Source organism: Hemicordylus capensis, chromosome 4 (genome assembly GCF_027244095.1).
Source record: "Hemicordylus capensis ecotype Gifberg chromosome 4, rHemCap1.1.pri, whole genome shotgun sequence".
Taxonomy (NCBI): Eukaryota; Metazoa; Chordata; class Lepidosauria; order Squamata; family Cordylidae; genus Hemicordylus; species Hemicordylus capensis.
In genome coordinates, this window is record NC_069660.1 from 214,128,078 (window position 1) to 214,142,879 (window position 14,802).

The 14,802-nt window shown below is 42.8% G+C and overlaps 1 protein-coding gene across 3 annotated transcripts in view; it reads left to right on the forward strand.

The window, feature by feature from the left end:
• NUP153 (nucleoporin 153) overlaps positions 1–14,802 on the forward strand; it is a 72,537-nt gene that overhangs the window by 39,274 nt on the left and 18,461 nt on the right. For 2 of the 3 annotated variants that reach the window (XM_053246435.1, XM_053246436.1), the window contains exons 9-16: positions 5,249–5,395; positions 6,127–6,179; positions 6,986–7,121; positions 7,856–7,993; positions 10,522–10,614; positions 10,792–10,864; positions 12,324–12,434; positions 13,516–14,133. In XM_053246435.1, coding sequence (XP_053102410.1) covers positions 5,249–5,395; positions 6,127–6,179; positions 6,986–7,121; positions 7,856–7,993; positions 10,522–10,614; positions 10,792–10,864; positions 12,324–12,434; positions 13,516–14,133 — 1,369 coding nt within the window. The remainder of the gene's footprint in view (positions 1–5,248; positions 5,396–6,126; positions 6,180–6,985; positions 7,122–7,855; positions 7,994–10,521; positions 10,615–10,791; positions 10,865–12,323; positions 12,435–13,515; positions 14,134–14,802) is intronic. The other variant, XM_053246437.1, reaches the window with a different exon arrangement.

The window sequence follows — 14,802 nt, forward strand, 5'->3', positions numbered from 1 at the left end:
ATCCTCACCAGTGTGTTCTCTAATTTTTTTTCATCTGTGTGCGGAATGAATTTTGTTCTGGGCAGCAATGTCAAGGCAGTGTGTGCACACATATATTCAGAGTGGGACTGCCCTGATGCTGACCCAAACACTGATTCAGTCTGAGTGGGATCCAAAATTAATTGAGCGAACATAAAAATAAAAATAAAACACCTTGTGTGCGCACCCATATGTGCACGCCTTACAGGAAACACTGATCCCCACTATTGATTTCAGATTCTTTGACTTAAATGCCATGCGAGGACCCTGATAAGGTATCCTAAAACCAAATTTAAATCCCATAAATAAAGTCTATCATGAGGATTAGGGTAATATTGAAGTAATGACCAAAGGGGCTCCAATTTCATGGGACTAGGTTCCTTTGTCAGGCGGGGGTGGGGTGGGGTGGGGTCACCTAGATCGGGGTAAGTCCTTCCGACCTCGCCACCACTTGGATCAGGAACAATTAAAAAAGGAATGGGGACCACCGCAGACTGAAGTGTTGTGATGAAAAGGGCATTGTTGCTGGGAACATGATTTCATAGCACCAAACTCCCAGCACGGCTGCAGGCCTGAACCTAGAGAAGTACAACCTAGTGCCCACTGTCCAAATGCTCCCCAATTATAGGATGATTGGGGGTCATAATCTGCAGCCACAAGGTTGGCTGGGAAATATCTCATGGAAGGGAGAGATCCAGAGCTGAGCGGCGGCGAAACACTTCACCATACCTCGCCCAAGCAGGCCCACTAAATTCAGTAAATGCACAATAAACTATATCTAGGTATTTTATCAATGATGATGCTTGCTCCAGTTGTTTCTGTAATACCACCCCCATGAAAACCATGAAGCCCACCAACCAATTTGACCAATTGCGATCCACTGTTTTGACCTTAATTTCCCCCCTTTGGATTAGACTGATGTTTATCCTGAGGTTCTGTTTAACAATATAATGAGAAAATGTCAACATACTTATTTCTCCAAAAAATTTCTTTTGTGGACTTAAAAAGGTGATCACCTATGGCAAGGACACATCACCATAAGGATAGAATTCTATCCTCTTCTCTCTAGTATCAGAACTCCTTGTACGAGGCTCTGATTTAACATCATCCCAGGATGAAGGTGTGTCACTTAGAGACTTGCTGGAGACCCGGAAGATTTTTTACCAGCGGGGGTTGAAGTAAAACCTATCCAGGCAGTTGGGGGCAAGCCTAGGCCAGGAGGCCAAAAAGGATTACCACCCCATACCTGAGACAACTGCCCTGCCCAAGGGGAGATAAGACTCAGACTCACCTGCTGGACCCACATCTGAATCCAAGGTGTTTTGTCGAGAAGATCTCTCTGTAGGAGTGGTTTTGACAATTGCAACTTCTTCACCTGGTCCCTTCTCCAACGCTCAAGCCTAGCCTCGATAGACTACAAGAGCTGCAGCTGTCTGTTAGCCTGGCTACTAGTTTTAGAACCCCGTTTAGGTCTAACACCCAAAGTCTCACCACCTTTGTCTTTTCCCCCCTGAGCTTCCAATGTATCTAGACAGGCAGAATACAAGCCATAACCATCTTGCTCTCATCTTCAGAAGAAGATGAAGCAGGGGGATCAGGTTGCCAAACTGGCCGCCTTGGGGCAGATCTTCCCTTTTGCTTTTGCTTTCCCACATCCTTTCTTTGGGGCCATAATTAACGTATTTTATTCAGGTAGGAGCACTCCCATATGCACATTGTATATACATGTGAATACCCAACCTCTTTATCTGTTCTCTTATCTAATATTTCATTCATTCATTCATTCATTCATTCAATTTTTATACTGTCCTTCCAGAATGGCTCAGAGCAGTTTACAATTAAAACAAAATGATTAAAAACAGTTAACGATTAAAACAAATAATAAAACAGCATAAAACAACAACAATTAACAATTAAAACATCATAAAACAATGATTAAACAGAACAGTTTAAAAACCCTGAAAAACTAGGTTACAATATTAAAAGCATTGAGAACTATTTAAAAATCTTGGAAAGCCAGGCCAAACAGATAGGTTCTAAGGGCTCTTCTGAAGGCCAATAGAGAATTCAAATTGCGGATTTCTGCACTGGAGATGGAAATCTTCAGGTGACCTTAACGTGCAGTGGGGATCACGCAAAAGAAGGCGCTCTCTGAGGTAACCTGGACCTAAGCCATTCAGGGCTTTAAAGGTAACATCCAGCACTTTGTATTTTGCCCAGAAACATATCGGCAGCAAGTGCAACTGTTTCAAAATAGGCATAATATGGTCTCCCCAGAGACCAATCTGGCTGCCGCATTTTGAACTAACTGAAGTTTCCAAACTACTTACAAAGGCAGCCCTACATAGAGCGCATTGCGGTAGTCAAGCCTGGAGGGTACCAGCTGGTGCACCACTGTCTTGAGGTCATCCTCCTCAAGGAATGGATGCAGCTCTCGTATCAGCCGAAGCTGATAGAAAGCACTCGTGACCATAGCCTCCAGCTGAGATACCAGAGTGAGGCCTGGGTCCAGTAGTACTCCCAAGCTGTGCACCTGCTCCTTGAGGGAGTGTAACCCCATCCAGCACAGGAAGATCTAACTCATTCCTCAGATTCTGAGCCCCTACAATGAGCACCTCCGTCTTGCTTGGATTCAGTCTCAATTTGTTATCCCCCATCCAGCTCATTACTGTCTGTAGGCAGGCATTTAGAGAATCAACACCATTTCCTGATGATGCAGATGAAAAGGAGAAGTAGATTTGGGTGTCATCGGCATACTGATAACACCCAGCACCAAACTTCCTGATGACTTCACCCAGCAGTTTCATGTAGATATTAAAAAACATGGGTGACAGAATGGAGCCCTAAGGAACTCCATATAACAGATCCTGTTTTGAGGAGCAGCTGTCACCAATCTCCACCATCTGGAATCTACCAGAGAGATAGGAGCAGAACCACTGCAAAGCAGTGTCTCCTATCCCCAGCTCACCCAGGCGATCCAGAAGGGTGCCATGGTTGATGGTATTGAACACCACCGAGAGATCCAAAAGAACCAACAGTCACTCCCTCTATTGATTCTCCAGTAGAGGTCATCCATCAGCCCGACCAAGGCTGTCTCTACCCCATAGCCAACTCTAAAGCCAGTTTGAAATGGGTCTTCTAATCAGTTTCCTCCAAAACTTCCTGGAGCTGGTTGGCCACCACCCTCTCGATAGTATTTTCTCTCTCTCTCTCTCTTTTTTAAAAAACGTTATCTCTATTAATAAGCCAAATATTTTTCTTCACATTTATATATAAAATATTTTAGCCTTTTACTCTTTAACCAGGAAAAGATTCCCCCCCTCCTCCTCCTCCTCCTCCTCCTTTTTTAAAAAATACACAGCTTCTATTAGTTGCCAGGGAATATTCCCATCTACTTGGCTGAACAGATCAATTCATTCACTTGTATGACTTATTAATTCATTTCACTCACTCCAGTTTGTCCATTTATTCCTTTTCCCCAATTTTACAATTTGTTTACTTATTCCAGTTTAACAATTCATTCATTCACTCCTATTCACGTCCAAGTGCTCACCAATTTATTAAATCATGTACTTAATCATTTACTCACTTTAATTCATTATTCATTTACTTACTTTAACCATCAATCAGGGCCAGATTAAGCTAGTGCAGGGCCTGTAGCATATGTTATAAAGGGGCCCTAAAGTAAGCATGACAAGAAATTTCCAAGAGCCAATGGACAGGCTATTTCCTTCGGGCTGCTGCAAGCCCCGGCTTTTCGCCATTTGGAGCACTGCCTGGGCAGAAAAGTGAACTTTCCCTTCAACAGGAATGAGTGAAGCTGTGAGGGCTGGGTGACCAGTGAGCACTAAGACCGCAACAGCTCTTTTCCTGCCTAGGGTGGATTGCAGAAGCAGAGAGGAGGAGAGATCTCCAGACAGGAGAGGAGGTTATAGGAATAGGAGAAAAGCTTGCAAACATTTAGTGTGGGGCCCTCAAAAATGCGGGGCCCATAGCAAATGCTACATTTGCTACTAGGTTAATCCGGCTCTGCCATCAATTCTTAAGTAAAGAAGTTACTGATAGGAAGAGCAAGAAATACAAATGAAATGTTCAAACCAGATGGGCTAAAGACCGTCCTCATCTCTCAAACACTGACTAAGCCCCTGGTCCGGTGACACCATGCTGGGTTTTAAATGTAGCGGTGGCGTCTCCCTGCAGGCAGCAGTTAAATGCTAGCTTGACTCACCCAACAGTGCTCGGTCACAGTTGCAACCACCCCAGTTGCTCTTTTATTCAGCAGAGACCGATCGCTTGCCTGCCTGCAGAGCACCTGAGGACAAAACAGAGAGAACATAATGGAGCCGGCTGCTTATGCAGGTGCTCCTATAATCTAATTGGTTTGCCCGCAACATGTGATGGGGGACAAAAATGGCAGCCTGTATGCCTGCCTCTCGGACCAGGCCCGCAACTCTGCCTCCCACTTGCCCAGTATCATCACCAATGTGGCGAAGGGGGTGGAGAGAGGCTTTTCCTTCAAGATAGTCGGTCTTTGTCTCTAGGACACAAATACGGGGTTTTGTCTAAACAACTGCAATTGGAAAGAAACACATGGAAAGGGAGTTCTCCATCCCTGCTCCAATTCTCTTCTTGGAGTCAGGGTGCTCTCAGGACCAGGGTGCCATGGGGACTGCAGTGGAAGAAGTGAAACTGTCAAGGCTGAAAACAGTGAATTTGAATAAAGTTATAACAGTTTCTTTGTGATGGGCTGGTATCAAAAGATATTTTGATTTGTTTCAAGACTGTTAATCCCTCATTTGTTCCTAATTCTATAAAATTCAAGTATCTTAAATGGTGCTGTAAACATCTCACATAAACATATTGACTTGTATTATTCATTATTTGTTTATTTATTTAATATATTTATATACTTCCCCAAATGCAAGTCTCTATTTTTTAAAAAACATTTATATCCCGCTCTTCCTCTGAGGAGCTCAGAGGGTACATGGTTATTTTTATCCTCACAACAATCCTGTGGTGTAGGTTAGGCTGAGAGATACATGACTGGGCCAGAGTCACCCAGTGAGTTGCATGGTTGAATGGTCTTCCCGGTCCTAGTCCCACACTCTAACCACTACACTATGCTGGCTCTTAACTGACTTTGAGTATTTTTAGTCATAATAATACTTTATTGGTATTAACTGACTTTATTGAAATTGGTTTGATTCACTGAACACTGCTTTCTTTAAAGGCTGAATCTCATTATCCTCCGGTTCAGAAGCTTGTGACCCCTAAAAGTGTTTCACTGTCAATGAGTCGTTCCCAATATTTTAAACCATCTCTTACATCTGCTACTGAATCGGCCAGGATTCGACAGAGGATAGAGATGAATCATAAAGTATGTATCTTTCACTGATTCACCTTTCTTAATTGATCCCACACCATTGTTCTAGCCAGTTTGAGTCTGTCACAGCTGCTTCAACATTTTTAACAGAATATCAGGAAATCAGATTACTTATCTCCTATGCAATGTGAAGTTTGGCCCTTTAGAATATTGACTGTACTTTGCATTCTGACTTTTGTTCAGCTTCATTGTGTCAGAAGTGTCTGAAAGTGAGTAATATTTAATATGATGCAGGAAATGTAAAAAGTGGTTTGTGGGGAGAAGATGCTAAATAAGTTAATATTATTTTTTAATATATGAAAATTATTTATTTTCAATGTTGAAAATAATAGAGCAACTTTATATACTGGATCTGTAATCCTGAAGAATGTTTCTTTTGCCATAATCTCAAGCTGCCAGTTTACTTTGTTGGCAGAGAGGGCAAGTAATTGATGTAGGCGCCACCCCCCACCCCCCAAAAGAAAAAGATCACATGGCCTTGTGGATAACCAAGAAATATAACCTGTGCCAGGAGGGATTTATTTTGGGATAATTTCAGACAGCAGAGGGCAGTATAGGAGTACTGCTGTAGAAAGCCATATTGGGATAAAAATGGGAACATGAGAGCGAGGCATTTGGGTAAACAAGGGTCAGTGGCTTCTTGTTACCTGCTCTAGTAGTCTCTTTTTTAGGAACAGCAAGTCCGAAAAATAAAATTAAAACCTGACGCATATTTTTCTTTACAGGGAGTGAAGGAGAAGAATCTAGCAGAACAACAGCAAATAGAGCTATCAGAAAGGTATGTTTAAATCTCTCTTAGATCTAAAGAAACTGTTATAAGTGTTGGTGGCTTTTTCATTTACACCCTGTACATTTGTCCTTCTTTCAGAGCAATTAATTGAACATATGCACAATCCCAGTTGCTAATAAGAATTAAAAACTTGATTTAAACAACAATTTTTTGTTGTTTAATATGTTCTTTCCCAGGTCTCCCATTACAGACCTGGGAGATAACATATTTAAGCTGTATTTCGTAATAGGAAGAAGACACCAATAACATTAATTTTAAACTGAAAAGGGATTCATGAATAAAATTAGGGTGAGTTTAGCCCGATACTGAAAATTGAGTTGTGGGGAGGGAAGCAGCCACATGTTCCATTTCAGAGAGGAACAAAACCATAAGCATATTTATGTGTAGAACTCATCCTTCACTACCCCCCCCCTTTTTTTTTTTTTACTGCTAGCATGCAGAGAAAGGCAAAACAAACTTCTGTGTCCCTCAGGTATCTAAAATGGTGAGACACATTTCCTGTAGAATAGTCACCCTATCCGGGTTTGCCAAGACGACATCATCATCATCATCATCATCATCATCATCATCATCATTATTATTATTATTATTTTGGCCACTTTGACTGTGGACATCCTATCTAGGAATTCTATTCCCTGCCTCATATATATTAGTATATCTCTTTGACAAGCATATTCCATTTTTTTCCCTGCTAATGCTTTCTGTTTGTAAGGCAGTTGTATTCTGTCTGGCACAGTGAGTTTATGAAAAACATGTTAAATTACAGTATGTAATACATATTGATTCTTTACCAGTAGTGTCACAAAACCCAAGTTCGGTACTTCTGCATCCAATGGACTGCCTTCTACAGCTGGAAGTGGTGGCGGTGGTGGCAAGATGAAGAGGGAAAGGGGTGTCCATTATGTATCAAAATCTGCACAAGTAGAGGAGGTAAGAATATTTGTTACTCTGCTGTTGGGCAGCCATGCCTGTCTGGTACTAAGCAGCACAATCTTATGACAGCCGAAAATTATAGCACAACAGATTTTGAGAGGTCAGCAATTCACATGGAATGTCACTGTAGCTGCTATGGGAGAAACTTACATTGCTCTACTTACAATGTAAGATCTACTTACATTGGGGCACATTTTATTTAATCTGCTGCTATCTCATAGATTCTGAGTGGCTTAACAGCATTTCCCCCTAAATGTTGCTTGTGTGCAGCCTTGGGGACAGGAATATCCCTATGTCAAAGAAGTTCCAAGTTTAATATTGGGTTAGAACTCTAGCCGGGAGGCAGGTAGAGGATAACTTATGGCTTGTAGAATACTCCTTCTCCTCTTCTTCCTCCAGCAGCAGCACCAACTGACAATAGTAGCGGTTGGAAAAGGTTCCTACAGAGTAGACTAGACTGTTTGGGCTAGAGCTCAGAGGTGTGATGGAGTCACTTAAGGCTCACATGAGCTGCAAAACAGTGACTACCAATATTGTCCAAAGCTTCACTGGCCTTTTTCATATCTTGTGGCTTAAAAAAATAAATCTTAGGATTTCAGTGCTTAGCTTAACCTGTTGTTCGTAGGTAGCTAAGTTGCTTTTATTGTTTTCCTGTAGAAATGGGCCAAGTGGGGCTAGAACATAGGTTTTAATGCAACTTGAAAAATAATTGCATAACTGCTCAATTCTAGGAGATGGAGATACCAGAACTTCCAGAAATATCTTTACCCATCAGTACATCCGCTTTGCCCAACTTCAGCTTTGGCCCTCTTGCTAGTACAACTGTTTCATCTTCATCAATCAGTAATGCACAATCAGCAGCTAACAAGGTAACTTTCTGTTTTGAATGTTGGTTCTGCTTGCATAATTGCATAGTTTATTCTATCTCATCCCCACTGAGCCGTCATCAAGCTTTCTTCTCCTTTTATTATTTTTTGCTGTCCATCTTGCTTTAGTCTCCAGCCCTGTAGATGTGTAGACTCTTCTACTTGAAAATACTATAAGGGTTGATATTCAACAAAGATTGCTAATAGTGTAGTAGCCATATTGGTCTCAGTGGCCGACATCCAGACTAATGTTGCACTTTGCGGGAGGAGTGATTTTTTCCAATCTCCCCTTTGTTCTGAAGCCCACTGTGCCTCCCAAAACTATGTCCCCAAGGGTCAGTGCAACATTAGTCTGGAAAGGCACCAAAGCAAAGTTTTAGTTGGACCAGTGTATACTTGTGTGTGCTGCACTGAGATACACAAGACTTTATGAGGAAGACCTAGCCTTGGGAGGAGGAGGAGCTGCATGCACACACAAGCCAGTCATGGGTTCAGACTCTTCTGAAGCAGTATCCATATGCAGAGAAGGATCCTTTTCCCAGGAAAGGAGGTGGGAAAGCAACAAAATGAGCCTCAGCTTTGCTCTCGTGGGGTGGGGGCGTTTGGGGGAATGGTGATAGCTCACTGCATAGAGACTCAGGATGGAAACCAGAAAAGCCAGGTTTGAGCCCAGCCAGGGAGAATGGGAAAACTTCAGGCCAAACCTACCTTTTGCATAAATCGCCAGCAGTCCCTATGTCAGACGCAAAAGAGGTGGAAGCGGCAGGAATCAAATAGCTTCCTGCGTATTCCATGAAGCAGATTTCTAGCCACCCAGTCACAACAGCAGATAAGTGAAATATACATCATGGGGCATTTGTCATCCCCTAACCATGCACCCTACCTAACCCCATCCCAAATGCAGTCATATATACCCGGGTCACAGAGGCTGAACAAAGAGTCTTATCCCCATCTCAGGGACAAGAAGTCACAGGTTTGGGCTGTGGGTGGAATGCCCCACTGGAAAGGGCTGGGAGGTACCCCTACAAACAGACACACCCTTGACACTGTTGCATCTCAGCCAGTCTTAAGGACACTGATCAGCAGATTCAGCTACATGAACCCCATGATTGTTTGCTTGATAGCCTGACTGTCCAGCGCTCTTCCCTGCCCCACCCACCCAAGCAGTTGACTGCCTCATTCACCATAGCAGCAGTTACATGGCCCTGAGGAGCTTGCCCCCTTCCTACCACTGGAGCTATGAAGCTCATTGAGTCAGATAGTGACCCACTCAACTTTTGGGAGCCACATGTTTTTGCATCCCTGGTGGAGGTGGTGGCGGTGGTGAAGTGGGTTCCAGTTGGGTGTCTGTATATGTGTCATCCTGAGCAAGAGCACCTGTAATGGTTCTGAGAAGTCAAGTATTAGCAAAGTGCTCTTCTCATATATGTTTTGAGGCAGGTCTGTTAGTGCAAAGTAACCTTTCTCCATAGTTTCCATCACTAAAGTTTGTCTTGGTGTGCTCTAAGTGTGCACAACATGAGGCCAAAGAGATCTAGCCCCATGCTATTTACCATAAAGGGAGAATTAGAGTCTCTCTTTATACTTTGATACTTATGCTGTGATTGGCTGCAGAATTAGTCTGCATTGTATCAGTGGATGAAACAGGAAGCAGTGGAAGGCAGTGGTGTGTTGCTTTCTTTTGAATTCAGATGGTGCTTTTTGAAACTGGCAAGAAGTCAGATCATCAGGGGTGTGTCTGGTGTCTGAGTGGGACATAGGATTTGGTATAGGTTTGCCCATGATACACCCTTGTCTCCACCCTGGATTTGGCCCTGTACCAGTGGATTTACACAAGTAGTGCAGTTGTGCCAATGCAGCAGGGGTGGTGAAGGTGTACCTAAATTTTGGCTGATACAAAGGCAAATCCAAAGCTGCCCAGATCATTGTATGTGAGATATTTGATTGCATCCTTATTCTTGTTTCTATGGCTGAAAAGTAAAGTACTTGGAATACGTTAAAACAGTTTCTCTATCTCTACAAAGCTTGATGTTTAATGAGGTTGCAAAATGACCTCCTGTTGTTTTTTTTAAAAAAAGTTGTACGTGGAAGACAGGAAGGAAATGGTGACAACAGTGTGTGGTGGTGTTTTCCCGTGGCATTCACAGAGGCTGAACAGTTAGCACCTCAGAAACAGCAATATGCTGCTGTAAACATTAGTGCACTCCTAGGAGTTTGACTCTCCTTACAAAAGCTGGTCTGAGAGCCAAAGACTTACGCCATATTATATGACATGGACCTAATCCACATAATGGTATTGAAACTCTCCTCAGTCTCAAGAATTGTTTGCCATGTAACAAGCAGCTGTGGGTACGTAGGGTTACAACTTCTGTTTGAGAAACACAAATCTGCTTTGGACATATGGAACAGGTTTTGCAGTTCTTTGAATCTGCCCAAGTCTTTGTCCAGATCTGCCTGTGTTTCTTGCATTATTAACCATGACTAGTACTTTGCTTCAATTAAGATTAATCTTAATTCTTTTGAAAAATTAGGTGCAACCATCCAGCAATGCTAGCAGTCCTGTGTTCAGATTTTCATCTCCAATTGTAAAATCCACTGAAGCAGAAGTGCTATCACCAGTGTCTGTAAGTGATAATGCATGTATAAACTTGTATTAAGAAGTGAAGATAATAATTATGATAGAAGAGAGAAAATAATATATGTATAAATATTCATCTTGGAAATGTGATGTTCGGGGCCAATGGGCATGCAGAAGCTAAACTGTTGTTTTTCTTTTGACATTTGATGTTTCTCTCTTCCAGATTGGAGGCTTTAAATTTAGTGTTCCTGTTCCAAAATCATCTGAGCCTTCAGGATTACCTCTGATTAACACAGGTAATTAAGTTCTGCATTTAGATCAACATGTTTTTTCGCTTAACAAAGAAACAATGTCAAGGCCTTAGCTGAGATTTCTAGTTCAGCAAATGTAGGGGCTGCTTTGCTTTGTAAGAATAAAAATAATGGGGTTTGGTTTCAAAAATTGCCCAAGTGACATAAGAAATGAATGTACACCAGCTCTAAATTCTGAGTCAGTTCACTGGGCTTAAACCCAGCTTTGCCAGAAGCTTATTCAACCATGACCTTCCAGTGAAGTAGATTTTTTGGCATCTATGGACAGGAAATAGAATAAGCAAATTATACTGTAGATTGTATTTATTCAATGATGAGTAAATACGTTTTTCTTCTGAATAGTAAGTAATGGTGTTCACGGACCGTTTTCTGCTGTTTGGTCCGAATTTGAATTATACCGCAGGTTCGCAAACCAATTCGGTCAACGAACCAGTTTGAAGTGGTTCGCTATATGTAGCTGCCACAGTATATAGCTTCCCACAAGCTCAACTAGAGCAACTTGAGCCACATTATGAAAGAGTAGTGCACCTTGCAAATGCAGAATCAGATTGCAGAGCAGATTGGAGCAGTGAGTGAAGCACAAGGCCAATGTAGCTCACAGCAGTCACCAAGGAATATTACACAAACACAGAGAGAGCTGCCACTGTGTCCCATTTCTTGCTGTCTCACAAACAAAACAAACCACACACTTTGAAATTTCCTCCTTTTTGCTCCCCACCTCTTGTCCTTCCCCCCCACAGCCAAAGGGGGCAGAGTTGCCCTGACAACACTTGATTTTGAATGATAAGCTAACCAAAAAGAAAGGCGACTGCAAGCTAATTAGAAGGTATGGCAGAAAACCAATTAGCAAGGGGAAAACAACCAAACAGTCCTCCAAAATGGCGCGCAGGGCTGGCCACCATAGCTGCTCAAACCATCGAACTGGTTCACTTCAGGTCAATCTAGGACCGGCCCCCGTACCTGAAGCATCTAAAAACTCATCTGTGCTCAGACTAACACTGGTTCTAGCAGGCTACTCAGTGAAAAGAAGATTTTAATTTTAAATGTGAGTTTTTAATCTGAATCGGTGGTAAGTCTTATGGGAGCAGACCTACAGCTAGTGCAGGGATATTACACTGTGGCCCTCCAGCAGTTGTTGTCCTACAACTCCCATCATCCCTTCACAATGGCCAGTAGCCAGGGATGATGGGAGTTGTAGGCCAACTTCTGCAAGAGGGCCACAGTTTTAAACCCCTGACCTAGCGCATCACAAATAAAACACTTGCTCCATACTTTTGCAGATTTTGCTCCATGATTATCTGAACTTTGGAGAAGGTTTCCCCTGTTAAGACCTCTTAACAGGAGTGGAGTGTGTATAAGAATGTGTTAATAGAGGAGGAGATGTTCCCTCAAGTACACTTAGTTCAGACCACGAAGCTCACTCAAATGATTTTTTCCTTTATAGCCACAGCTGTCAATAGCATTAGCAATAAGAGAGAAAATGAGTATGATGGTCCTTTTAAGCCTGCAAAAGTCCTGAAAGAAGGAAGTGTGCTGGATATTTTAAAGACTCCTGGTAAGTCAGTTGGTGAGGCTTTAATTGGGTTTAAAGGATCCCTTGTAGGCAGTATTAAACTTTTATGAATCTTTTGGAAAACAGTTATGGTGAACTTGTATGGAGAGACTGAAAGTATGCAAGTATCTGATATTGAATGTTTATGAAGCAGTCCAGATAGCTGCCCCTCAGAAGTCATCAGCAACTCATGGTTGTCCTACGTCTTGGGGTGTGTGTGTGTGTGTGTGTGTGTGTGTGTGTGTGTGTGTGTGTGTGTATTAGTTGAAGACTTCCCCAGGACTCATGGAATATCCTTGCCTAGGTCATTAGTTTAAAGTGAGCTCCCTTTCTCAGATCAAGGCTAGTGGGGTTTCATTGTCAGTCATTGTAGATCAGAGCAAACAGAATGTAGACTAAAATCTTTGGGTAGGTCTTACCTGTAGATAAGCAAAGGTTTCTGATTTCCAGTAGTTTTACAATAGCAAATGAAAAAATAAACTATGGGAGTGGAGCTTCTATGTCCTTACCCCCCGCTGCCTCATGCTGCTGCCTCCTTATTTTTTACCACCAGTCCTTGCCAGTATATATAGAATTCTGTGAAAACCTAAATATTACTACCAGGATCAATATCATCAGTATTCTGTGAACTACTTGAAACTCTTATAAGCATTGTAGGTATAGTTTCAGAAATTGTATATGACAGAGAATATAAGCTATCTAACTGTTCATGTAGATCATTGCCACGCAGTGCTAGTTCAGCACATACATTGTTCTGTGAGTGATATTCCAATTTTAAGTGTGCCGTCGAGGCGGTGTCGACTCCTGGCAACTGCAGAGCCCTGTGGTTGTCTTTGGTAGAATACAGGAGGGGTTTACCATTGCCTCCTCCCGCACAGTTTGAGATGATGCCTTTCAGCATCTTCCTATATCGCTGCTGCCCGAGATAGGTGTTTTCCATAGTCTGGGAAATATACTAGCAGGGATTCAAACTGGCAACCTCTGGCTTGCTAATTAAGTGATTTCCCCGCTGAGCCATTAGGCGGCTGTAAGAGAAAGTACTGCTTTGGAACTTGGGTCTTCTTCTTTCCTGTACCTTTTCCAGGCTTTTCTTCTCCAACCACATACTCGACAACAGCACCTGCTACAACAAGCACAGTTGTCTATACAAGACCTGCAATAAGTAGCTTCTCTGGAACATCTTCAGGACTTGCAGATACATCAAAACAAGTATCAACATATTGGCAGTGTGATGCATGTCTTATTCAGAACAAGCTGGCAGATAACAACTGCATAGCCTGTCAAGCTGCTAAAGTGGCAACAGTAGATGGTACTAAACCAATTGGTACTTTGACTCAGAACGTTACCATCAAATCAGCTGTTTCTGTGACAGGGACGCAGGGCTTTGGAGACAAGTTCAAAGCAGCAGTTGGAACTTGGGACTGTGATACTTGTTTGGTCCAGAACAAACCAGAGGCTACAAAATGTGTGGCCTGTGAAACACCAAAACCTGGAACAGGAGTGAAACCAGCTCTGGTGTTGCCTGTAGTCACAGAGAATGCCACAGCAGTGTCGTCGTCTTCTGGCTGTACTGATGTCACAGTCACCTTGGGATTTGGGGACAAATTCAAGAAGCCAAAAGGTGCTTGGGAATGTTCTGTGTGCTTAGTGTCAAATACAGCAGAGGACAGCAAATGTGTGGCCTGTCAGTCAAGCAAACCAGGTGAGTTTGCCATATTTGGAAACTGATTTGAGGCAAACACTTTTTCTTGTGATAAAAATTTTAAAAAAATGAGAATATACTATAAAGTCTGTCTTGCAATATTTATAATTCCCTGTTCTCAACCCTTCCTTTATGTCAGTACATGGTGACCAAACTAACATATGTCAGCTCTTGGGCTGGTTTTAAATATATGGGCAGTGACAGAGTTGCCATGTTTTGTGACAATGCCACATATTTAAGGCAAAGAGGAAGGATACTAAAGAGTATATTGTTGTCAGTTCCTGCCGTTCCCCTCCTCTGGGAACTGAGCAATCTCAGAGTATTGGCCCCCGCAAGGCTTCGCAATCTGGCAGCTGCAACCTGTTACCTCAAAGATTGGCCCCTTATGCTGTTGCCTCGGGAGAGATTCACAGGGCTCCTTCACGTGGCAGCCCTCCTCCTGGTCTGGCCCCTCATCATCAATCAGACCCAGTTTATATAGTCCCTGACATGTGGGACAGATCTTGCAAGATCCCACCCTCTTTCAAGACTTTGGGTCGGCATCTCGCAAGAACTGCCCCATGTCCCACGAGATCTTGCCGAGCTGCATCGGCGGTCGCACTGACTGTCAGGGCCAGTCTGCACTTCTCCAGGACAAGGGAATGGCGGCAGTGGGAGCCATGGGGCCAG